The sequence below is a fragment of the Hippocampus bargibanti genome, linkage group LG20 (genome assembly GCF_051943395.1).
Source record: "Hippocampus bargibanti isolate YZ-2025 linkage group LG20, ASM5194339v1, whole genome shotgun sequence".
Lineage (NCBI taxonomy): Eukaryota > Metazoa > Chordata > Actinopteri > Syngnathiformes > Syngnathidae > Hippocampus > Hippocampus bargibanti.
In genome coordinates this window covers 2,152,237-2,177,678 of record NC_142753.1, presented here as the reverse complement: position 1 = coordinate 2,177,678, position 25,442 = coordinate 2,152,237, and the positions used below count along the sequence as shown (strand labels likewise).

The 25,442-nt window shown below is 45.1% G+C and overlaps 2 protein-coding genes and 1 long non-coding RNA gene across 11 annotated transcripts; 2 read left to right on the top strand and 1 right to left on the bottom strand.

Annotated features, from left to right (window-relative positions):
- Positions 1-43: 43 nt before the first annotated feature.
- daxx (death domain associated protein) lies at positions 44-13,181 on the top strand. The gene is made up of 13 exons (XM_089023184.1): positions 44-314; positions 561-603; positions 877-1,073; positions 1,354-1,779; positions 1,845-1,976; positions 2,047-2,163; positions 5,947-6,178; positions 6,247-6,401; positions 6,479-6,572; positions 10,749-10,974; positions 11,042-11,221; positions 12,652-12,766; positions 12,846-13,181. Exons 3-13 carry the CDS (start codon positions 888-890, stop codon positions 12,903-12,905), a joined length of 1,923 nt encoding a protein of 640 aa, XP_088879310.1. The 5' UTR covers positions 44-314; positions 561-603; positions 877-887; the 3' UTR covers positions 12,906-13,181.
- On the bottom strand, positions 11,239-15,714 carry LOC148882673 (uncharacterized). Of its 8 annotated transcripts, none has more exons than XR_016118606.1 (4): positions 14,201-15,714; positions 13,407-13,503; positions 12,837-13,262; positions 11,239-12,743 (listed from the first exon to the last, which is right to left on the bottom strand). It is a non-coding gene; the product is annotated as an uncharacterized LOC148882673 (long non-coding RNA). The 8 variants fall into 8 exon arrangements; XR_016118608.1 differs by having other exon boundaries at positions 12,837-13,231; positions 14,201-15,713; XR_016118602.1 differs by lacking the exon at positions 14,201-15,714 and adding an exon at positions 13,967-14,173.
- On the top strand, positions 13,852-25,442 carry znf384a (zinc finger protein 384 a). Of its 2 annotated transcripts, XM_089023185.1 has the most exons (11): positions 13,852-13,995; positions 17,913-17,980; positions 18,727-19,030; positions 19,995-20,102; positions 20,170-20,330; positions 21,693-21,769; positions 21,849-22,073; positions 24,189-24,356; positions 24,489-24,567; positions 24,650-24,808; positions 24,884-25,442. In XM_089023185.1, the coding sequence occupies exons 2-11, from the start codon at positions 17,918-17,920 to the stop codon at positions 25,223-25,225; spliced, it is 1,686 nt and encodes a 561-aa protein (XP_088879311.1). In that variant the 5' UTR covers positions 13,852-13,995; positions 17,913-17,917; the 3' UTR covers positions 25,226-25,442. The 2 variants fall into 2 exon arrangements, with proteins under 2 accessions (XP_088879311.1, XP_088879312.1); XM_089023186.1 differs by lacking the exon at positions 24,189-24,356.

Sequence of the window (25,442 nt, the reverse complement as noted above, 5' to 3'; positions counted from 1 at the left end):
TCCTCCGGTCCAGAAGGTAGCGCTAGTTTATCGTTGAAGACTATCTCTCATCGTCCACATTTCCTCTTTAAGTGTTTCGATGGATATGAAATTCCCACCAACACAGTCATATCATCTTTTTAGATAACGCCGACTTATCGACGAGCCTCGGAGGAATTCATTTTTTTCCAATTCCGACAATTTCGCTTCCGTCTTATTACTCGCTCGCTCAGTCGGGTGCTGATGCTAACGTAAGCTAACGCGGGACAGTTTTTGAACAATGCCGGGTGACTGTCCAAGTCCCGTCCTAAATATCAACTCGCCTTAACTAACAGGTTAGTGTACGTCAAAATGCTGTTGGTCTTTTAGTTTATTTGTTGATAAACGTGTTAAAGGAGGGGGGTTATGCTCCCGTTTTGTCCGTGGGTAGCTTTACTAGCTTCCTTCTTTCCTTTCAGTCTACGACGTTTTCAACGGCAAAATAAACAAGTGAAATAGTGTACATGCTGCCTCTTTGAGGACTTTTTGATAAACACAAGTCAATTTGTAAATGTTGTACATGACTGTCTTGTTGATTACAGAGCAAAGTGAAATGTACATTTCTCCACTGCGGGACCAATAAAGGTAAATCCAATCAAAAAGTCTACAACTCCCCCTTACTCTTCTTTTGCAGATGAATAGTATTTACTTTGTTCTATAATATAATACAGTATGAAATGCGCACAAGTAAGCGCTTGGCGCAGGAGGCATAGAAAAAGTCCCCATCGTAGGAGGAACCTGAAATAAAATATGCTCTCTGTTACATTGTAAGATAATCATACTGCTCTCTGTTACATTGTAATTGTCATACTTGTCTACGTTGTGTTCCAATAACTCCCTATTTTCGGTCTCTCCAAGAATCCGCCAACATGGCAGACGTCATTGTTGTGGATAAAGAGGACGTCCCTCGGCCGCCCTCCTCAACTTTGGCCTCGTCGTCCTTGCCCCGCCGATTACCTTTGTCCACCCTAACCCACGTCACCGAGCCGCCTTTCGCTTCGGCCAGCAAGAAGAAGCACGTTCTGCAGGCGGAGAATCAGAAATTGTTCTTTGAGGTGATAGAAGTGTTTGCATAGCAAGTGCACTATCGTCATCCTCATGAGACCAGATGTTTTTATTTGATAGACTTGCTATGGAAGTGAACATCTCTGAGACAGTAGTGAAAGCACTTTGTTTATTTATTGATTTGTTGATTTGACAGTGTCAATGTTCAGGACAAAAGCAGACTTTTCAAGCCGGCAAACAGACTGCAGGTCTTGAGTGTCGACATGTCCTTGCCACCACAAATGTCTCATTCTCTGATGGTCGTGCGGTCTGTTTCCTGCCTCCCTTCAGTTCATGGAGCACGTCATGGCCGTGACCCAGGACTGCCCTCAGGTGTTGGAATACCTGAAGATGAATCACGCCAAAGCCTGTACAGACTACTTGTCATCAGTGGAATTCCGTAACAGCTTGGGTCGATGTTTGACCCGTCTGGAGGCCAAACGTTCCAGGGTGTTTGTCTACATCTACGAACTGTGCACAGTGCTCAAGCAGCACAAAGATAGGAGCAGGAAAAAGAAGAACCTTGAAAACCCCTCCGCTTCCACATCGGCTTGTCCTCAGTCTACCTCATTAAAAAGTGAAAGCCCGTCTGCTGAAAATGCCGCCCAAGTACAAGTGCCAAAACCGATCGGCCAAGATGAGAAACCTTCTACGTCCGGTCTTCAGGAAGACGAGCAGAAAGCGGAGGGAAAGGCAAGCAGGTTCTCCAGGAAGCAGGTGAGTGTCCTGACGTGAGAAGTTGTCATCCTCTCAGAGAAGTAGCTTCCTCGCTCTGCTTCCAGATTGCGTATCTGGAGAACCTGCTGAAAGTCTATGACGACGAGATCTGCCGCCTGCAGCGGACCGAACTCTCCATGGACGACCTGAATGCCGAGGATTCTCTGTACATTCAGGAGCACAAACTCAAGCACAAGGTCGGCTTTGCTTTGGTCCGCGCCGCTTCCTGACGCGCCAACTCCTTGGTCTCCTCTGCTTTTCGTGCAGATGATGAAGATCTACAACAAGCTATGCGAGCTGAAGAAGTGCAGCTCGCTGACGGGGCGAATCCTGGAGCGCAAAATACTCTACAGCGACACCAGCTATCCTGAGATCAGCAGGAAGGTGAGGGTGTGTAGGCCGCATCCAAACCTAGGAAATGATGACGATGATGATGACAATGTCCCTCATGAGATGATCGTATTTGTTTTCCCAAGTCCTTGTTTGTAGGACTCGGGAAAGTTATCTGAGCTTGAAATGAGGGCAGCTGTCCAAAATACAATGCAATACATACATAGTGGTTTATATGGCGCTTTAACAACAGCTGAAGCTGGAACAAAGCGATAAAATAGACAAAAGGCAAACGCTGCCCCCTCGTGGAAGAGAAAAACATTTCCAGAGGTCTGACCAGCGCTTTATCAGCATCCCTTGCTAGAAAACCCAAAACTCGAACACATTTGGGAATGGCCCTCTACATCATATTTTCAATTCCCGAATGAATTCGGGAATGGCAGTGAATGAGTTAATTTGTGGTGCGCTCTATATGAAATATATGGAGGGGGTGAAACATTCTAATAACTTCCCCAAATTCATAATGGCCCCCGAGAGGAAAACGTCACTCCAATGTGGCCCGCCCGCGACAAGAAAATGACTTTGAAACCGTCGCCATACAGTGTTGAGTTCTCCAACAAGCGTTCCGAGTTATTTCTCTCCAGGCGTGCGTCATCATGAAATAATGACACTTTAAATAGTTGATTGACAAAGATGAAAATGGAAAACATGATGGACAGTCTGTGTTGCTTTGTGTAAGCGGGTTCGGTAAATGATACAACTTCTGGATAGAGTTGAGGTTCTTTATTAGGACGGCTGTGTTGGTTGGAGGGAGAAGGCAATTGACATGTGTGGCTCTCGTAGGCTCTCATCAGACTGACTTGCAGCAGCGCGCATGCTCCTTTGATCTAAAGCCAGGCATCACTAGTAGAACATGCAAATACGATTTGCTCATATCATTACATCTCCCTTTCTTAATGGAATTCTTTACTTTTAACAAATGTAATGAATTTAATTATGTCAGTAATTAGCAACCTTAAACTTGAATAAAGTATTTCTAAATTTTGCAACAATAAATGAAACATTCACATGAAACATTCACATCATTTTTTTTCACCATGATCACTTGAAATCAATTTAACATGAAAACATGTTAAATGGTTTCAATCAGTCTCTCAGGTGGTATCACTTTCCTTGAGGATTTTCGGATAGCATGTCCTGGATTTAGAGGTGTTACAACAGTCTCTGTTACAGTCTCTGTTCGTTGACTTGCTATGGTTGGTTCTTTGAGAAGATCTCGGCGGTTTCTTCTTAAAACAGCACCTTCCTCTGTCTGAACGTTGTATGACCTTGGTTGGACCTGACGCAGAACAGTTCCTTTCTGTGACCATGTGTCTGTTTTGTCTTTGTACCGTACTTGGTCACCGGTGTGTAGTTCAGGTAGGTTCCGTGTTCCTCTGTCATGGTAGAACTTTTGTTTTTGTTTCTGTTGTTCTTTCATCTTCCTCACTTTCTCCCCTTCCTTTGTCTTCAGCAGGTTTTCCGGGATGGGTAAGTTGGATCTCAGCACGCGTCCCATGAGTAGCTGGGCCGGGGACATACCACACTCGAGCGGCGTTGTGCGATACACCAGCAAGCTCTGGTAGAAATCCGTTCCACTGTCTGTTGGCTTGTACATCAGTCTTTTCACAGTCTTGACAGAACTTTCCACCAATCCATTGGATTGTGGAAAATGTGGACTTGAGGTTATGTGTTTAAAGTCCCACTCCTTTGCAAATTTTCTGAACTTCTCATTGGCGAATTGTGGACCGTTATCAGAAAACACTTGGTTTGCAATCCCGTTTCTAGCAAATATGGCCTTCATGCATGTTATCACTGCTTCTGCTGTTGTAGCTTGCAGTCTGCAAACTTCTGGATACAGGGAGTAGTAGTCTGTGACCAAAAGATAATCTTTACCTTGACACGAAAACAGGTCAGCACCCACCTTCTGGTATGGTCTTTCTCGTGCTTGGTGTGGGTGTAGTGGCTCTGCCGGTTTATTTGCTTGATATTTGAGGCAAATTGTACATCTCGACACTTGATCTGTGATGTCTTGATTCATTCTAGGCCAGAACATCAGTTGTCGTGCTCTTTTCTTGCACTTTTCAATTCCAAGATGTCCTTCATGGATCTTTTTGAGCATTTCACTTCTCAAAGTCTTTGGAATGACAATCTTACTGCCTTTGTATATGATGTCATCCACTACAGATAACTCCATCCTGTAGTTCCAATATTCTGCTGCGTCTGGTAAACAATTTTGTTTCACTTCGGGCCATCCATTTTTGATGATTTGTTTCAATTGTTTCAGTGTCTCATCCTTGTTTGTTTCCATCCGTATAATCTCCATCTTTGCATCTGCAACTGGCAATGCACTGGTGATCATGTGTACGTAAGCTTCGACTTCTTCATCCAGTTTAGCCTTCGAGTGCTCCTTCGGGTCAACAGCTCTGGATAGAGTGTCAGCTGTATACATCAGTTTTCCAGGGGTGTATGCGACCTTCAGTGAGTAACGTTGTAGCCTGATCATCATTCGCTGTATACGGAGTGGACAGTCATTTAGTGGCTTTTGAGACAATGCTATTAAGGGCTTGTGATGAGTCTCCACGCTGATTTCTTGTCCTGACACAAATTGATGAAATGTCTCACAGGCATACGTAATGCTGAGCAGTTCTTTTTCAATTTGTGCATAACGTGTTTCCGGATCCGTCATCGAACGCGATGCATATGCTACGGGTTGCCAGCCTTCATGTTTTTGTAGAAGTACTGCACCAAGCCCACTCTGTGATGCATCCGATGATATTTTGATTGGTTTTTCTGGATCATAGAATTTCAGTACTGGTTCCTCTGTGAGCAGCTTCCTCAGTTCATTCCATGCCTTTTCATGCTCATGATTCCATTGCCATTCTATCTTCTTCTCAGTTAGTTGTCTCAGTGGGGCCATCTTTTCTGACAGGTTGGGTATAAATTTTCCCATGAAAGTGATCATCCCATTAAACCGTTGCACATCTTTTTTGCATTGTGGCCTTGGCATGTTATCTATAGCAGACACTTTTCGTGGGTCTGGTCTGATACCTTCACTGCTTTGGATATCTCCCAGAAATGTCAATTCTGTTGCACCTAGCTGACATTTCTCTTTATTCAGCTTCAGATTTGCTTTTCTTGTTGCTTCTAGCACAGCTTTCAGTCTCTTGTCATGTTGAACTCTGGTGGCACCCCAAATGATGATGTCATCCATCGAGGTATCAACTCCTTCCAAGTGCTCATATATCATGTTGATTGTTTTGTGATAAACTTCAGGAGCTGAAGCAATTCCAAAAGGTAGTCTTAGGAATCTGTATCTTCCAAACGGAGTGTTGAAAGTACATAGTTTGGAACTTGGCTCATCCAGCTTCATTTGCCAAAATCCTGAAGAAGCATCTAGCTTGCTGAAATACTTTGCCTTTGAAAACTGTGCCATAATCTCTTCACGAGTAGGTAGCTTGAAGTGTTCTCTCTTGATGGCTCTGTTTAGATCTCTGGGATCCAGGCATATTCTGAGTTTTCCATTCTTTTTGTCCACGACAACAAGGGAACTGACCCAGTCAGTCGGCTCATCAATTCATTACACAGTCAACTGCAGTTTTGTTGATGAAAATAACGATTTATCATTTCTGAGTTGGTTGACTTTGCTAACTTTGCACTTGCAAGTGAAGAAAGCCATTTGACCACGTGAATCAGTCAGTGTGTTTTTGTCCTGCTGAAATCTTCCTGATGGGATTAGTATTTTCTGTGCGATTTGAGAAGCACAGCAGCCAAGGCTTTGGTGTCTCTCCCCTTCAGATCCAGCGCTACATCAACAGGCCCGACGTCTGCATGAACCCGCCCGACTACCAGGACATCCTCCAGCAGGTGAAGCTGGCCAGCAAGCGGCACAAGTTGCACCTGAGCGACAAGGAGCTGGAGCGGATCGCCCGCAAGGCCTTCGCCGACGTCGGCGGCAAAATCCAGCAGAGGCGCCACCAAGACCTCCTCTACGACTTTGGCTGCCAACTCACCAGCCAATACAAACCCGGTAAGACCCGAGCGACCGAGTCTTTTTGCGCAAGAAAATCACAAGCTACCCGGTCTCCGTCTCCAAAGACAACGACCCGGCGCTGAAGGACCCCACGCTGCTCCGGAAGCTCCAGAATAACGGCGAGCTGGGTCGGAACCGGCTGGAGGACGTCATCAACAAATACGCCGTCCAACAGGACAACGCCGACGAGAAGGACAAGGCACGGCGGCACGCAGAAGAGGTGCGGGGGCTCAGTGGCCACCGACTGCATTGCCGCCGCAAATTTTCTCATTTGTTTTGTCTCGTCGGATGGAGCAGGAGGACGACGACGAGGACGACGAGGACGACCAAGTGTCCTCAGAAGCAGACATTGAAGAAGAGATCCGAGCCAGTAACCAGCAAGATGGATCAGGTCAGAAGCTGTTCCATGTTCATTTTGTCCCCATTTTTTTAACTCATTCACTGCCGGATGATGTGCAAAAATGTGTCCACTCCAGTGCCAGGGTTTGTGTCATTGTGACTCAAATTGCAGGACCCATACAATATTGACTTTTAAGACGACATAAACAATCAATGTCGCGTAAGAAACCTAAGAATCTCTTCTTTCATAAAAAAACAGTTAATTCCCAAGTTAATATGTGTCTGGAGTAGTGACGTGCAGTCAGAGGATGCAGGTGAGGCCGTGTCTTTTCCATCTAACTTCACTATTTTTTGATTTTTTTTTTTCAAAATTGCTGAATTTTCACATTTACCGTTCAAATACTAAGTAGAGACGAGCGGTGAGGCAGCAGCTGGCTGAGCCTCACCATGGATTGCGCAATGACTATGCTAACTGTGCTGGCTTGCTCTGCAGTGAGACCGCATTGCTGTCCCTCTGCATATTGCTATTAAAGTGTTCAAATTTTTTTTGTATATGAACTAAATTTCTACACTTTAGCTGGTGCTTACAGATATTCTTGCGCCTTTCTCGGCTGCAGAATAATAGAATTAGTGAGCCCGAGCTACAGTAAACAGTTAGCAAGTGCAGCCATCCAGTCATTTTTTCGTGTTGCTTGACCTTATTTTCAGAATGGAGGATTACATATTTAAATTGAAAGAAATAGAGAGACTTTTAAAACTGAAGAAAGATAAGGCAATGTTCTAGAAAGACGGTATCGATGCCTTTCTTCAGAAGGAGCGGCGCATGGACTTCATTTATAAGGAATGGTAACACGATAAAGTTTTTTTTAATTCTTTTTTCGATGCTACAGTTTATATAAAGAATGCTGAGATGACATTTTAAACAAAACACGTTAACTCTTTCCAATCAAATGGTGAATAAGATACTCTGTAGAGTTCATACGTTTGTAAATCTGACTGTGATGACGTCAGTGCCTCACCAGCCAGGAACCTCACCGCACGTCACTTTTCTGGAGTTATCTGAGCTTGAAATGGGGGCGACTGAACAAAATACAATACATACATATTGACTTATATCGCGCTTTAGCAACAGCTGAAGCTGGAACAAAGAGCTAACATGGGCAAAATGCAAATGCTGCCATGCTAAAATTGGCTGACGTGTCCTTTAAAGGACAACCGACGTCTCCGGACAAGTTGTGTCCATAATTTGTAAAATGGCTTCAAATGACTTCTACTGAGCGTATTTTACAAAACTTCCACCGCATATTGCTGTATTTTATGTTTTAAGACTCACGCTGAATATTGCGGAAGTCTTGTTTTTGATCTGGTGACGAGTCCTGACGTCACGTCACGGAAGGAACGCCTCTGACCGAGAAAGGACACACTGTAGCAGTCCTTTCATCACCTCAATGCATTTTTCGGTACTTTGTTTGGTCTGAAAACTTCGTGTGGATCCGTGTTGATGGGAAAATTAGAAGGAAAACACATAAATAATGCGATGGTGAATCATTGTGTGTTGCACCAAGACTACTATAAAAAGAAGAAAAAAGAAGTCCAAGATGGCGCCAGAGTAGGCAGCCGTCAGCAAGTGCTCTCATGAGCCTTGCTTTGTTTTCGTTTTTTTTTGTCTTGTTTTGTGTTTTCTTTTGTCACTTTGGGTTGTTGTGCGTCGTGTGGAATGGATACGGATTGTTTTTCAGCATTTTTTACCATGACCTTCATCGAGGAGGAGACTGTGCTGAGCGGTTGCGCCTTTTCGGCAGCATGAATATGCCAGGACAGTGGGACCTTGGTTTACTAACCCCTTGGCTTACGAACTTTTCGGTTTACAAACGTTACATGTATGAAAATTTTACCTTGGCATAAAAACTATTTTTCGGGAGACACACGGAGCTGCCACAATGAGAGATGTGTCGTTCGTGAATGAGCCCGTTCTAACAAGGAATGGCAGCGGACTTTTTTTGTCCTCTATTCCCCACCCCCAGTCTTCGGTTAAAGCCACGTGATTGGTCAAGAACGCAGCAGTTGGGGATCGGGTTACAGACAGAGAGAGAGAGAGTGAGGCCATTCTCCAAAAAACAAAATGCCGTCTTCGGCTAAAGCCACGTGATTGGTCAAGAACCCAGCAGTGGGGGGGGGGGGGGGGATTAAACATTAAAGAGACAGGCAGACAGAGAGACAGTGACAAAACACACACACGAAAGGGAGAGGACAGAGCTTGAAACAAAAACAAAAAAACAAAAGTAAAAAAAAAGTAAAATGGTGAGAAAATGCATAGAAAACAGTGAAATTTGGACCCATTTCAACTTTGATAGTTCAAAAACAGAGTGTAGACTGGGAGGTTAAATATCCCATCAATCAGGCTCCACAAATAACCCGCACAAGTCATCTGTACACTTGATGCAAAAAGCTATCAACCCAGCTAGACAGATCACAATTTATGAGGAACAAGGTAAAATTATTGCAGAGAAAGCACCGACAAGGGATCATTCCTCAAGATGGTGAAAGAAGCCTATGTTCCTCATCAAGTGTTTAACGCTGAGGAAACCGGACACTCCATTCCATCAAGCCATTGACGACCATTACAAAGGTAAATAAAATGACTTTATTGTACAGTACAGTTTATTTCTTTAATCATAATACTACATTTATTATGCATAAAATAAGGTATATTTTGTGTAGTTTTAAGGCTTAGAAAATTAGAAAGTAAAAAATTATGTTGGGGTATGTATGGGGACCTGGGAATGGATTATTCTCATTTTAATGGTTTCCTATGGGAAATTAATTTTTGGGATACACACTTTTTGCCTTACACACTCTGTCTGGGAACAAATTAAGTTCATAAGCCAAGGTCCCACTGTACTGTCTTTGAAGGGGAGGAATGTCGCTGCCATTCGACTGCCATCGCTGGACACCAAAGGGGCCATTGTGATTTTTTGCGCCTGTAATGGGCAGCATCTTCACAGCCCCACTTTGTTCAGCGGAAAGGTCGGTGCTGTTGGACAGTCTGCGGCTGGATGGATGCATGGCTTGAGGAGCCCGCGATAAGAAGAAAGGAGCGTTAGCGCAGAGCGCAGATGCGTATGCGGAACTGTTGCGGCTTGGAATTGAAGCAGATTTATGTGGGACAGGAGACAATCTCTTTTCGTCAATGGATGCTACAGCTGCGTGTTTGCTTTCAACATTTAGCTTGCAGTTGACGTGCACGTTCCACCATGATGTCCCTGATCCACTGGTGGAAAGACGCTTTGATCCTCTCCTTTCATCTAGAACTGCTTCATGTAACAAAGAGTGCTTTAGAATGAATGACTGTGGCTTTGGATTGGATTGGATTGGATATGCCTTTATTAGTCTCACAGTGGAGAAATTTACATTTCACAGCAGCATTTATTTAGTTTTTTTTTTGTTATTTTGACTTCTAGACGGCGCCGCGAGAGTGGCTGCCTAATAAAGGCAAATCCAATCCAAAAATCCCCAGGAGACAAATAAGCCCATTTCCACGGAGCTTTGATGCCATCTGCTGCCTTTTTTGGGTGCGACATTTCTCTCCAGATGCCTCAAAATGACACTGAATAAATTCTTTAATCAATTGCAAACATGTTTGCTTTCCTCTTCAGAACTATTTGAATCATATTCATAACTGGATGAGTAACAAGAAAGCATCTTCTCTGAATCCGAAGCCATTGTTTTGATTCTCGAGCAAGGCAAGACGTCTTGGCGTGACACCACGAACAGGGGGGCGGGACCTTCTGAAACTGAAACTACTTCAATTTGGAGTAGTTTTTAGACACTAAGTTATTTTTATTGGTGTTTTGCATTTGACTAAAAATATCACACTGCGTGTTTTAGGTATTTTAGATGCTACAAAACGTTTTTCCTGATGTCAATTATGAAACAAAAAAGTGGTGTCGGTTGTCCTTTAAATTCGGCCCATCCATTTTCAAATTAGGCCCCCTTTTCAAATTTCCCAGATACATCCCTGCAATGTACAAATCAAGGAGAAGGTATTGAAGAGAAATAAAGGTTTTCTTACCCTAATCAAAAAATGTTAACAATATTGTCACTCTTGATTTTTTTTCATGAGGAAAGGCGGAGAAATTGTTCAAAACAATTCATGTGTGTGTGAAAAAAAAGTCAAACGGCGTCAAAGTTCAATGTTCAATGCTTGTTTTGACCCGCTCATGAGAAGACGACGATGATGAGACGGAGAAAACGAGCAGCGACTTTGAGGAAGTGCCGACGACGCAAAACGTCAGCCTAACCTCGGCGACGGAGAACGAGGAGGCCACCAGTCACGTCTCGGGCCTCTTGCCGCCATCCAGTCACTCGTCTCCGAGTGAGAGCCGATCGGAATGCGGGCGGCCTCGCAAGTCCTCGCCCGACCACAAGGTCAACGGGGTCAGCGGCCTCCAAAGGTAGCAGTAAAATGTCAATTCCAAACGCTGTCGCGTGTCAATTCAAGCCACTGCTGTTTTCCCCCAGTACTGGCACCGACCCCCCGCTCACCTTCAACGGGGCGCTCCAGATGACGCGTCACTCGCCCGTCGCCAACGGCATCTCGCCGCCACTTTGGTCGACGCCCCATTGCAGACTGAGCGCGAGCCACAAGAGGAAAATGCTGGACGCTGCGCCCAAACACAATCACATCGGTGCCAATGACAGGTGACCAAAGCGCCAAACATGACATTTTCTGCCACTTTCCTTTTTCCAAATATTTTAATTGCCATTTATTTTCAGCTGTGTCGTCAAATGAGATGGATTTACACACACAATTTGACACATGCAATATTTAAAATATGGATGAAGTACATTGACAAATAAAAATGAACATCTTGAATTACCATATTTTCTGGTGTATGAGGTGCACCCGAAAGCCTTGATTTTGTTCCAAAGATGACACTGTGCCTTATACGCCAGTTGGTGCACCTTATATGGGAAGTCATATTGAGCAGAGGCTGGGGTTACGCACTACTTCTTCTACAACGGGGGATTGAGTCGGTGGCTCAATATTACTTGACATAAGGCACAGTCATCTTTTGAAAAAAAAAAGAAGGATTTTGGGTGTCCCTTGTACACTGGAAAATATGGTAATTGTTCAGACTTCCACTGTGTTTGAAATTTACATTGAATGTTTTTCCTTAATTGCAGGAAATTGAACTAATTGTTGTTCCTATTACAAAGCCCTGATTGTTTTCTGTGGGTTGTTCGTGTATCACGTAGATATTTCCTAACGCTAGGTGAAGGCGCAGAGCTCCCCGCTCCAGCCCAAAAAAAACACTGTTACACTGCAGCTTTAGATTAGCCTTTATGAGTGTCCTTCATACTTATTTGTGCGATGAAACGAGAAAACAAATAAATATTTTAGTTCCCTTACCGCGCTTTTTGCCAGCAAACTTGCACAAAACGTAGTCGCATTTGTCACACTGTAAAGATGTCATGGAAGAGAGATATACTGTCTTTGTGTTGTCACATTATTTGTTGTAGTTTTTTTTTTACTTTTGTTTATGTAGACATTAGTAAGAAATATTGTGCTAAGTCTTCTCTCTCTTTTCTGTAATACCGTACAATAGCTATCCGGCTGGCTAGCTATTAGCTATCTATTAGTTTGCTAGATTTCTATCTTTTGTCTTAATATCCTATTTGAGTTACTTCCGGGTTGAGTGAACGCTGGCGCGTGTGGCTGCCGCTGCTCACCTACAGAAAAACTTATCCTGTGACTGTAAAGTGACCTTGAGTGTTTTGAAAGGCTCTTAGAAATGAAATGGATTATTCATATTACTGTTAGCAACCACCGACTCCATTAATCCCCCCCCTGTAGTACTGTGTAACCCCAGCCTCTACTGTATTATGTGGTGTGCCTTATATTTGGAAAACTTTGATCTATTTATATATTACATTTGGAAATAGTTTTTTTTTATTCATTGAAGACGCGCCTTATATGTTTGAAAAAGTTTTAAAATACGTCATTCATTGGGGATGCAGCTTATACTCCGCTGCACTGGAAAATCTGGTACAATATTGTCTCTTGGGGGGGTGACGGTTTTGTAAAGTGGCCAAGCGCTCATTTTAATCACTTCTGCGGAATCTTTCAGTGAAGTGGAGGTGCTGCTGGACATGGGTGTCATCTGCGCCTCTCCTCGGCGGGCCATCGACCCCGACTGCCAGCTGCTCGACAGTTCGAAATCTCCACCCGCCAAGAAGTACAAAGTAAGACGAGGCCAATCCTGCAGCGCCCCCGTTTGGGGGCCGCTGCACCCCACCACTCAGGCTCTCTTACCTTCGACAGGTTAGCGTGGCCACCCAGTGCGACCCCTTGGAGATCATTGAACTGTCCGACTCGGAATGAGGTGTTCTTGTCTTCTGTTGAGATCAACATACGCTCAGGACAACCGGCGGGGTGCTGGAACGCCCGGCGGTTTACATTTGGATGCTGTGGTTGGACATCAGATCGTGCGATGAGACAAACATTTTTGTCAAAACCTTTGGTCCAAAAAAGAAAAAAATCTTTCATTTTATGTGCATTTTTAATTGTTTTTCATATTTAGCATATGTTTCCTCGTGCTGTCTGAGAGACAAACACCTGTTAACTTCTGCAATAAAGTTACTTAGCTTTTGAATTCCACAGTTTTTTTTCAAGAACTCCTCAGTCCAGACCCTGGATGTCCCAGCTGTCTTCAGGCAGGGGACACCCTGAATCATTAAACTTGTTGGAGATATCCAACCCAACTGGTTTATTTGTGAAAAAAGAGTGCTGTATCTTTTTTGTTTTTATTTTTACAAACTCAAGACATAAAAACACGAATTCATTAAAAACTAAAAATGTGAAGACAATTAGTATCAATTATACCTTTTTTAACTGCACAAAATGAACCAACCAATGATGGCCATGCAGGTGTGCCCGCTCCCTCCCGTATTCCATTGAACCCAGGTAAGGAACCACATATCTAGAGAGAGATGGAGACAAAAATTATTAACCTACCGGAAGACACCATCTTGACGTTCGGGTTTTTTTGTAAAATTGTCTTGGTATAAGAACTAGCTTTTTTTCTGATCGAAATGCAGTCCCAACTGCGCCCTTCAGGCAGGCATCATCGGGGTCTCCAGGACACAAAAATCACACTTTTGATCCCAAATTTTTGTCTGTACTTAGGAAACAGAATATCCCACGTTTATATACTTGGCTGGAAATGTTTTCAGTTGCGTCAGTTTTTTTAGACGATTATCATTGAGTTTATTCTGAAAGAACCCGGCGGAATTGCACGTGTTCAATGTTTCATTTGACGCTAGCGGGTAGCTGGAGGGTGAAAAAAAGCGAAGAGGGGGGGCAAAAAAAAAAAGAAATATTCGAGCGGTAAGAGGGGCTGATTTGGACAAACTTTCTCAAGTGTCTCGACCCGAGGAACCTACGCGGGGCCGACGGCCAGTCCATTTCACCGGTAACTACCTACGGAGTCATTTGTCGCTTGTTCACCGACTGTCTGCGCGCGCCGTCGTCGTCCCAGCGCCCGGAAGTCTGCATGAAGCTTTCGTCTCCCTGGCGTGGCGACGACGGCGTCGACGTTTTTTTTCTCCCCTGCCTGTTTTTTTTTCTTTTTTTTTTTTTAATACGACAGATTTTTTTCTTTTTTTATATTCTCTCACCGCGATGAGCAGCGAGTAGCCAAGTGAAGCAGACAGCCAACGAGGGTGTTTATGTTTAGCCAGCAAAGCACACCGACGGCGCGGCCTCCGCGTAGGTTTAGCGAACAAAAGCAGAAAATTGATGGGAGCAAGTTGGCCTGATTAGCTTAGCCTAGCCATGCTAAGCATCGTGCTTCTTTGTAAAGTTCTCGCAAGGAATGCCGAGCTCTTCATCAACCAGTTTCCTCCTTGAAATAAGACCGCCGTGTGTCATATTTCCCCAGCTTGTGCTAATTGTTGATGAGGTCGTGGCTGGAAAAAATATATGCATAAAATAGCCAATAACCCTCCACATATATTCAACCAGCTGCCGATCAATTTGATTCCTTTGCCGGCATGTTAGGTTAGTCTAGTCCAGTGTTTACCACACCACAAACTACACTAAGTATGAAAGAAACGATAGTGCGTCCAGGTCACTGTCTGTCTTTTAACGTTTTTGCTTCCAAGTAATATCCAACATTGATCAAATATTAATTTAATTTAAAACAGATTCTTTTCTACATACAATACAACGATGGATCAAATATTATAGCGTTGTGGGCCCACCTGTTCAAAACGAGACCGCAGTCAACCAACGGTGACAATTTATGCATTATCAAATTAAAACGAGGAGAGCTATTTGAGTTCACTTCAAATTGTCCAAATCTATTTCAGGCCCCCTCCATAAAAGAAGACTGTTCGGTCATCTTCTTTGTTGTTCAAAGTTAAGACATTTGCCAATATGTGTTTTTTGGAACATAATGATAAAACCGTTTTGCCCCTTTTCTGACTGATGACTTTGGAGCAAATCATGAAGCGTTTCAACTGGTGCGTTTTCTGCACTCAACATGATGATATGTCATGTTCTGTTTTCCTAGGGATGGATGGCATTTAGTTTTTCACTCCGCCGTTGTGTGCTGGATCTGAATTGTTTTTGCATTTTATTTGCACAGCCGACAAGTGACGGCCATCTTTGTGGCATTTCCAAAACAAAATAAACACTTTGAACGTCTCTCAAGTCCTCCATCCTGAGATCATTCAGGAAAACAATTTTGTGATTGCTAAATGAGGTGAGCGATTTGACTGCGGACGCTCGGGTCTTCCCGCAAACATTGTTCCATTTCTGAAATTAAAATCAAGATTTGTCATGTCATCATTTGAAACAACACTATCAATCTGACGCGTTGTCTCGGACGCAACTTCAACTACCACAGAAACTTGTCAGTGCAAACTTCAAAGTTGGCAGACAATTGGAGAAAGTTTTGACAAGATGTGTTAAGAAAGAAAGGGAAGTATTCTGAGTGGCTTGGATTTGAAGTTTTTACCCCCCACCCCGACCTACTACGGAAGAGCATTAGGGCCAAGTTGAAATCTATATATTTTTGGAGATGGGGTATTATTCTGAGAAAATATTTTGCGAGTTTGAAACTCACAAATTTGATAGATTTAAAGACACAAATTAGCTAGATTTAAAGTCGCAAATTTTCTAGATTCAAACTCGCAAATTTGCTAGATTTAAACATGGAAAAAAAACTTTTGGAGTTTGAGATAAATCATTCGGTCATGGGTTGGTGTTAGCAGCCTAACGCTCTCCCGTAGCTGAAGGATATGGTCTTGCTGAAATGGATGAATTAATCAGTTGTTACTTTGAGATTGGGTTTAGTAACAAAGAGACATTTTGTACGTAGTTAGTCCAACAAAACCGGATAAAATAAATGAATTACGATACCTTGTGCAGCCATAACTGCAACTCCACAGGTATCCACTTCTGTTCTGCAAATTATCTCGTCTCACGAGGCTGCTAACGCCAACCCACCGCACGACCCAAAACTAGCAAATTTTTGACTTTAAATCTAGAAAATTTGCGAGTTTGAATCTAGCAAATTTGTGACTTTAAAGGACAACCGACACCTCCAGACAAGTTGTGTCCATAATTTGTAAAATCACTTCAAATGACTTCTACTGAGCGTATTTTACAAAGATTCCACCGCATATAGCTATATTTTACGTTTTAAGACTTGCGCTGAATATTCAGGAAGTCTTGTTTTTGAGTTGGTGACGATTCCTGACGTCACGTCACGGAGAGAACGCCCCTGACCGAGAAAGCGACACACAATGCATTTTGCGGTACTTTGTTTGGTCTGAAAACTTTGTGTTGATACGTGTTGATGGCGAAATTAGAAGGAAAACACAAATAATGTGATGGTGAATTGTTGTGTGTTGCACCAAGACAACTACAGTGAGACCTCAACTTACAAACTTAATTGGTTCCCAGACAGAGTGTGTAGGGCAAAAAGTGTGTATCTCAAAAAAAATTCCCATAGGAAACCATTAAAATGAGAATAATCCGTTCCCGGGTTTCCATAAAATATACTTTTCAACTAAATAAGCCTTAAAACTACACACGACATACCTTATTCTATGTATAATAAATGTGCTATTTTATTGTAATGAAAGAAATACACTGAATTGTATCATAAAGTCACTTTATTTACATTTGTGATGGTCATTTATGGCTTGATGGAATGGCGTTGGAGGTCAAAGGGAATTGCTGTTTGGAAAGAGAGGCGCATTACATGACGAATGTAATTAAGGAAATAAACTGTGCTGTAAAATAAAGTTTTATTGACCTTTTTGATGGTCGTTGATGGCTTATGGAAGGAGAGTCACCTTCCATAAGGACTGTTGGTAACTTAACCTGTGGTGCTGTTCGGTCGTGTGCTTCCGCCGAAGATCACTCCGCCAGCCGTGGTGGGTGTGTATTATGAAAATAGTGCTTATTATAAGGTTTAATTTTCATAAATTTGACGTTTGTAAGACGAAAAGTTTGTAAGTTAAGGTGTTTGTAAGTTGAGGTCTCACTGTATTTGATATTCGCTGACACAAATTCCCAGCAGATAAATCAGCCAATTTCCAACGGAGCTTGGGCGCCATTTTCTGCATTTTCTTCAGTCCTGATGCCTCAAAATGACCCGGAAGAACATCTGCGAATCTGAAGTCATTGTTTTAATTCTTGAGCAAGGCAAGACGTCTTGGCGTGACGTCACGAACTGGGGGCGAGACTTTCCGAAAATCCACAATTTGCAGCTCAATTTTTTGCAGTTTTTGCACACTTTAAGTCATTTTTATCGGTGTTTTTCATTTGACTAAAAACATCAGCCTGCGTGTTTCGGGTATTTTAGATGCTATAAAAAATTTTCTGATGTCAGTTAGGAAACAAAAAAATGGCATCGGTTGTCCTTTAAATCTAGCAAATTTGTGTTTTTTTTTTTTCTCAGAATAATACCCCATCTCAACAAAAAAAGATTTCAACCTGGCCCTAATGCTCTTCCGTAACAAACACACAAAAACAGACTTTTTCTGACCCTGATATTGATTTGCCCATGCGTGAAAGTGGTGCAGTATCGCACCCTATTCCATGCCCCCCCCCCCCCCATCCTGCCCTCCTCCAACGATCAACGGCCATTTCGACGACCACTCGACAGCACAAAGTTTGTCCAGCATTGGCCCTCGCCCGTCCCTAAAAACCAAAAGGTGCTCACGCGCCAAAAGCTTTCATTTGATCTCAATCGTCACATGGGTGGCGGCCATTTTGTGGATTTGCGTCTTTTGAGGGGGGCTTCTGGAAAGGACGTTGGGGGGTAGGGGTGTCGGAACGCAGGTGTTTTCTAAGTGTGCTGCTTTTCAATTGCAGAAAAAATGGACGAATCCCATTTCAACTCGTCCTACTTTTGGTCTCCCGTCCCCACTGTACAAGGACAGGTAGAGACAACCTCATTGTTGGCCTTGTCTTGAATGCATCTGGTGCGGTGGCATGTTTCTTCCGTGTCCCGCCATTCCTTGCCGTTTGATGTCCACGCCGACGCTTCCGTTCTGACGCGCACGCTCGCCCGACCACATCGCTCATGTGACTTGTTTGACGCTTGCGCCAGTCACATGACCAACACTCCTGTCTAGGGTTGCAAAGGGGTGGAACGTCGCAGCTAAAAAAAAAATCAGTGGGAAGCTCCGGAGTTGAAGAAATATTCAAATATTGGGAACTTTCCGTGGGAATCAATGGGTGGGGGGATTGTGTCACTCAAGTGGAACATTTGGACTGGTCATCAGCGGACGCTCCCGCAGACTCTTTGGCATTTCGGAACAGCCTGCCGTTGCCCCCCGCCCCCCAATTTAGTCTTTTCCTCAATGATAGTTGACTTGGCAATTTCCAGCCAGGCGTGGCGATTGTGAATGGCTGCTTAATGGTCAAGGCTTCCCATGGAAAGTTTCCCCGTTTGGTGTCATTTTGCAACCCTACGGCTGTCCCTGTCGTCTCATTTGTCGGAGCTCTCCTCCCTCACATTCTGCTTCTTTGCTTCTTTTTGCAGCTCACTTTTTGGTTTGTTTCTTGTCTCTCCTTCTTCCTCTTCACATTTTTGCCTGGCCCGCTTCCTATCTTGTTCTCCCGCCATTCCTGCCGTCCCCCCCCTCCACCTACCCTGACCCTCGACCCCCTCCACCCTTTCTAGATCGAGAGTGCCATGTTCCTGAACAAAACGAAGGAGCATCTGGGAACGGAGAAGTCAGGCACGTCGGCGTACCCGCACTCGGCGGCGTCCTCCGCTGCCCCCCACTACCCCACGGCGGTGCTGGCCATCCCCGGGCCGGCGCAGGCGGGGCCCGGACTGCGGGTGGTCACCAAACAGGAAGCCGGCGGCTCGGCGGCAGGAAGAGGAGGGGCCGCCGCGTCCGTGGGCGCGCACGTCAACCAGTCGCACGCGTCGCAGAACGTCGCCGTGATGCCCGTTACTTCCTCTGGAATCATGACCGCCGGTGAGCGGAAGCTTCCTTAGCGATGCTCCGACTGCCATCCAACTTGACATCGACTCATTCGCTGCCATTCACGGAAATTCGAGAATTGAAATTTTGACGTAGAGCGCCATTCCCAAATTTGTTCGCTTTTTTTTTTCATGCTGGCCGTGGCGTCTGGCAATGTTTTTTCGTTTTCCACAAGGGGTCAGCATTTCCCCTATTGTTCATGTTAGCGCTTTGTTCCAGCTTCAGCTGTTGTTCAAGCTCTATAGAAATCAATGTATTGCGTTGTATTTTGGACATCCGCCCCCATTTCAAGCTCACATAACTCCAGACCCATGTAACTTAGGAATTAACTCTTTTTCTGATGAAAGAAGAGAGTAAGGTTTCTAACGCTGTATTGAACGTTTGTGTAGTCCTAAAGCTTTTATATATATATATATATATATATATATATATATATATATATATATATATATATATATATATATACACACACACACACACACACACACACACACACACACACACACACACACACACACACACACACAGTAAAGTCTTGTTATATCGATATTGGTTATATCGATAGTACTGCTTATTACGATACTATTTCTATGCACGCACGGAGAAAATTACATGCAAACAGGGTCGGATATATCGATAGTCCCGGTTATATCGATATTTTTTCGGACTCCCTTGAATATCGATATAACGAGACTTTACTGTGTGTATATATATATATATATATATATATATATATATATATATATATATATATATATATATATATATATATATATATATATATATATATATATATATATATTCTGTGGGTCCTGGAATTCAAGTGACAATGACAAAAACTCTGGCACCCGAGTGGACACATTTAGCCAGTCAATGAGTTAAAGAAAAAACAAAAAAGATGTCGCGTTTGACCAAGCTGCTGTTGTTTGAGCTGACTTTGGTTTTGGTCTGCTGCCAGCGGGCCTGGTCATCAGCACTCCCCCAGGTGCCTCCACGCAGTCGTTTGTGGGCGGACCTCACTCGGCCACCAGCATGATCGTGTCGGCGGCGCACCCCCCCAACGCAGGTGAACTGCTGACTCCGGCCGGGTGGCGGGATGGGCACGGGCGGCGAGCTGACGCTTGTGTCCTCAGACAAGAAGAACAACGCGGCGGGCCCCCCCGCCGCCATGGCTACGCCGGGCAAGCGCGGCAGGAAGAGCAAGCAGATGTTGAGCAGAACCAGCAGCAGCAGCAGCATCCTCCCTGCAGGAAGCGACGCCTTAATACTGGCGCACCTGGCCGCCACCGGCCAGGTAGGCTGTCTTTGCCGCTTCTTATGGGGCTTGCCCAGTGGGGGAGCGTCACGCCTTGCAAGGCCTTCTCTGCTGGCCTCCACATATCCCAATCACACGTTGATTTGTCCACGATTTCTTCTGGAATCATTTCAAATTGTCTTTCAACTTCCTTTCATTGCTTTTCTTTCCCCTGTTGTGCTGCTTCCAGATGTGTGTTTTCATATTTAAGTCATTCACAAATTGATTCGGGAATGTTGGACACCATTCCCAAATTTATTTGGGTTAGTTTTTTTCATGCTTGGGTGCCGATAAAGCGCTGGCCATGGCCTCTTGCAATGTCTTTCCCTTCCACAAGGGGCAGCATTTACCCTATTTCCATGGGAGCGCTTTGTTCCAGCTACAGCTGTTGTTAAAGCGCTACCTAAATCAACATGTATTGTATTTTGGACAGCCACCCCCATTTCAAGCTCACGTAACTCCAGACCCTTATAATTTAGGAATTAATTCTTTTGTTCTGATGAAAGAAGAGAATCTAAGGTTTCTTACGCTCCATTGAATGTTGACCTAGTCCTAAAATTCAATATTCTGTGACTCCTGGAATTTAAGTGACAATGACAAAAACCCTGGCACTGGAGTGGACACATTTTGGCACATGTCTGGCAGTCAGAGTTGAGCTTTGAACCAATCACATTTCAGCCATCATTTGTTACCTGGGTCAGAAATCTGCCTGGATGCCTTCACAATTTGATTTAGAGTTGGTCTTCTTGCAGGCCTTATTTCGTGGCTAACGCTACCATCTAGTGGGCCTGTAGTCAATTACACTACATTTTGCAGTTTGTAGAGCACAGGTGTCAAAGTCAAGGCCCGCGGGCCAAATCCGGCCCGCCACATATTTTTTTTCGGCCCGCGAAAGCAAATCAAACTTGTTAAATTCCATGATGATTGCTAAAATCTGAGCCAAAATTTCATATTTTTGGATGTCAACCACAATAAAAGTCATTATTCTTGACTTCAGATTTGGAAACGAGTTATTCATTAATTTGCTGTGTGCTCCATATGTAATATTTGAAGGGATTTAAACATTCTAATGGGTTCCCCAAATTCATAACGGCCATCGAGAGGAAACCACAACTACAATGTGGCCCGCGGCAAAAAATGACTTTGACACCCTTGTTGTAGAGTCATCAAATAGTTCTGAAGGGTTGGATTGATTCAGTCGTAGCACTACTGAAGGCCTAGCTGTGAAATGCCCGGCTCGCCACTTGGGTTTGCCATAATGGGGGTGGGGTAATTTGACAGGTTCTTGAGCATCCACATCGCCGCTATCAGATGTGTTCCACTCTTGTCACATCCGGTTGAAGAATGTTCTCTCCTCCTCAGCATCACTCCGCCGATCCTTACGACCTGTCTAACGACGAGGACGAGCACTCCAGTAAAGAAGGGTCCAAATCGTACAGGTTGCGCTTTCCTTTGCACACTTTTCAAATGTTCCTTGCACATGTTCAAAATGTTCACTTGGTCTTCTTCCCATTCAAGATGTCGCATGTGCGCCGTGACCTTCTTCAGCAAGTCGGACATGCAGATCCACGCCAAGTCGCACACGGAGGCCAAGCCCCACAAGTGCCCCCACTGCTCCAAGTCCTTTGCCAACTCCAGCTACCTGTCGCAGCACATCCGCATCCACAGCGGGGCCAAGCCCTACAGCTGCACTTACTGCCAGAAAGCCTTCCGGCAGCTCAGCCACCTGCAGCAGCACACACGGTACCCCAACCGACCCGACCCACGCGTGCGGGTTGTGTGTATGTGTGTGTGTGTGTGTGTGTGTGTGTGTGTGGGAGGGGGGGGGTTGAGGCGCTTGAGGGAGATAAAAAAATAATGAGTTTTATTGTGCTTGACAAGGGACCATTTGAAAATTGGGACTTGAGCAAGCAAAATGGCACTTGACATGCTAGTTTGATCGCTAGCCAGCTTGATAGATGAGCATGGCACTTGACATGCTTGATTTGCTTTGGCGGGCCGAAAAAAATGAGATGGCGGGCCAGATTTGGCCCCCAGGCCTTGAGTTGGTCACCTGTGATGTAAGCCTACCGGTGGTGTTTTGCATCAAGCTTGCAGGTTTGATGACATGGTGGAGTTGAAAAAAAAGAGTAGTGCATTTGTTTTTGTTTTTTATGTCACGCTGATGGTCAACTTGAACTTAAAGCAAGCAGGCTGTGCGCCTACATTTTTGCTTTTGAGCACACTGGAACACTTCGCCCCAAAAAGCTTTTTAGTTGGCGCTGAAAGCCCGTCAGAGGGTCAAATGCTAAAGATAATTTATTGTTATTTGGTCTCCATTGATTCTTCACCTGTCGCGTGGGGTGGGGGGGGGGGATGCCTCCCCGTAAGCCAGGGTTCGGGAACCTTTTTGACTAAGAGAGCCATAAAAGTCAAATATTTAGAAATGTTTTTCAGTGAGAGCCACACACACATGCACGTGATTTCAACAAAAAATTAGAATGTATTACAGCAGGGGTGTCAAAGTCATTTTTTGCCCCGGGCCACATTGTAGTTATGGTTTCCTCTCGAGGGCCGTTATGAATTTGGGGAACCCATTAGAATGTTTAAATCCCTTCAAATATTACATATAGAGCACACAGCAAATTAATGAATAACTCATTTTCAAATCTGAAGTCAAGAATAATGACTTTTATTGTGGTTGACATCCAAAAATATCAAATTTTGGCTCAGATTTTAGCAATCATCATGGAATTTAAAAAGTTTGATTTGCTTTCGCGGGCCGAAAAAAAATGATGTGGCAGGCCGGATTTGGCCCGCGGGCCTTGACTTTGACACCTGTGTATTACAGTAAAGTCTCGTTCTATCGATATTCTCGGGAGTCTGAAAAAAATATCGATATAACCGGACTATCGATATATCCGATCCTGCGGGCATGTAATTTTCTCCTTGAGTTCATAGAAATAGTATCGTAATAAGCAGTACTATTGATATAACCAATATCGATATAACAAGACTTTACTGTATTTAAAATAACTTAGTGATATCACCATTTATATGAATAGTTTTCCATTCCTCATGATTGGTTAAAAAAATCCATCCAAACGATCGCAATGAAAGTCAACTTGCAGGGTACTGCAAGTTACTGCTAGCTAGCCTGCACACTGCTCATTAGCTTGCACGCTTGCTTTCTGCCGTCTCTCGCAGATGCTGACGTTAGCATGGGGCTTGTCAAAGTGCCACTGATATTCAACTGTTTCATTCATGGTATTGTTTCACTGCAAATTAGAATCACGGCTTTTTCTCTCCACAAAGGTGAACCCTTCCGTCCATTCAACCTGAAGTGCACGATATTCATCATTCATCATCATTTTTACTTGTCAGGCTTATTTAAAATGTGTGTTTTGTTTTGACATAAACGGCCACCTAGGTCAGTATCATCCAATCAAAATTGCGCTTTCCGCCAACTGCCTCCCAAAACGGAAATGAACTGCGAAAACCGAGAATATGTATTTCGTTTTATCGGCGAGCCAGATGCAATCATCAAAAGAGCCAGATATGGCTTGCGAGCCATAGGTTCCCGACACCTGCCGTAAGCTGTCGTCCAATAGGGAGCCAGAACGGAGGCCAAGAGACGGAGACTGAGAAAGAGAGAGAGAAAAGCGTGACTGTGCTTGCACCTGTTGTATTTTGTGATTTCCAAAATGGCGGCAAGCAGCCCAAAGCTCGAAGGCTCCATTTGCAACGTTGCTCGTGCTGCGGCCTAAAGTTCTCTCGCTCTTTCTCTCTCTCTCTCTCTTTCTCTCCCTGGGTCTGGGCCTTCCCCCGCCGCCACCGCCGCACCCCCCGCCCGCCGTCCCTCACGTGGCCCCGCGTCAGCAACCACACGGAGGCCAAGCCCCACAAGTGCCCCCACTGCTCCAAGTCCTTTGCCAACTCCAGCTACCTGGCGCAGCACATCCGCATCCACAGCGGGGCCAAGCCCTACAGCTGCAGCTACTGCCAGAAAACCTTCCGGCAGCTCAGCCACCTGCAGCAGCACACACGGTACTGGGCCGGAGTGGACCGGGCCGGTCCCTCGCTAAAGAGCGGCAAAAGAAAAAGCGTCGGGATGCACAAAGTCCATGTTGTTGCCGTCCGAGTCAAACTTTGTCCGTTTGTCCTCCTGTTTGTCGGCAGGATCCACACAGGTGACCGGCCGTACAAGTGCAGCCATCCGGGCTGCGAGAAGGCCTTCACTCAGCTCTCCAACCTGCAGGTAGCGCAAATGTGCCACCCTCCCGCACGCCGTCGCCGTCTCACATGCCGACCAAAATCGTCTTCTGCTCCGCTCGCCGCAGTCTCACCGCCGGCAGCACAACAAGGACAAGCCCTTCAAGTGCCACAACTGCAACCGCGGTTACACGGACGCCGCCAGCCTGGAGGTGCACCTGTCCACGCACACCGTCAAACACGCGAAGCTCTTCTCCTGCGGCCTGTGCAACCGCTCCTACACCTCGGTACGCCTCGGCGCCACGCCTCACGGCCACGTTTGGCTTTTGGCTGAACCGCTTTTGCCGCTTTTCTTCCCGCAGGAGACGTACCTGATGAAACACATGAGGAAGCACAACCCCGACGCGCTGGCGGCGGGTGAGCCGCCAGCGCGGGGCCACGTCGCCGGAGGACGGGGCCGGGGGCGTGGCAGGGGGCGGGGTCGAGGGGCCTCGCACCAAGGCCCCGCCAACCCCAACGGCGGCGGCCCTCCTGCCCCGTACCAGCAGCCCGGCGAGGGGGTCATGCCCTGCCCCTACGACCTGCACCAGTACAAGACGGTGCCGGGCGGCGAGCTTCAGTACAAAAGGGGCATGGCCGAACACAAGGACCTCTGCCTCACAGTGTCCACGTCCGCCATCCAGGTGGAGCATATGAGCTCGTAGGACTCGAGTCCCCCCCGCCCCCCCATGTTTTTAAGCTTGAAGGCAGACGGGGCCCCGGGCCGCCTTCAATTTATTTGTCCCAGGCGGCTTCTCCGTCTCCCACGAGGTGAGAGGCTTTCCCCCTTTGTGGTTTGGACGAAATCCAAATGTGAGCTACCTTTCACGGAATTCGGGACTGATTTGTTGCAAAATCTTAATACAAGCGATATGCAGTCGA

Excerpts from the sequence above, each read along its gene's own strand:
- daxx (XM_089023184.1), top strand. The coding sequence starts at position 888 with ATGGCAGACGTCATTGTTGTGGATAAAGAGGACGTCCCTCGGCCGCCC. Across the intron at positions 1,780-1,844 it reads GCAGGTTCTCCAGGAAGCAG|ATTGCGTATCTGGAGAACCT; the intron begins GTGAGTGTCCTG and ends CTCTGCTTCCAG. Across the intron at positions 12,767-12,845 it reads CACCCGCCAAGAAGTACAAA|GTTAGCGTGGCCACCCAGTG; the intron begins GTAAGACGAGGC and ends TACCTTCGACAG.
- znf384a (XM_089023185.1), top strand. The coding sequence starts at position 17,918 with ATGGACGAATCCCATTTCAACTCGTCCTACTTTTGGTCTCCCGTCCCC. Across the intron at positions 20,331-21,692 it reads ACCTGGCCGCCACCGGCCAG|CATCACTCCGCCGATCCTTA; the intron begins GTAGGCTGTCTT and ends TCTCCTCCTCAG. Across the intron at positions 21,770-21,848 it reads GAAGGGTCCAAATCGTACAG|ATGTCGCATGTGCGCCGTGA; the intron begins GTTGCGCTTTCC and ends TTCCCATTCAAG.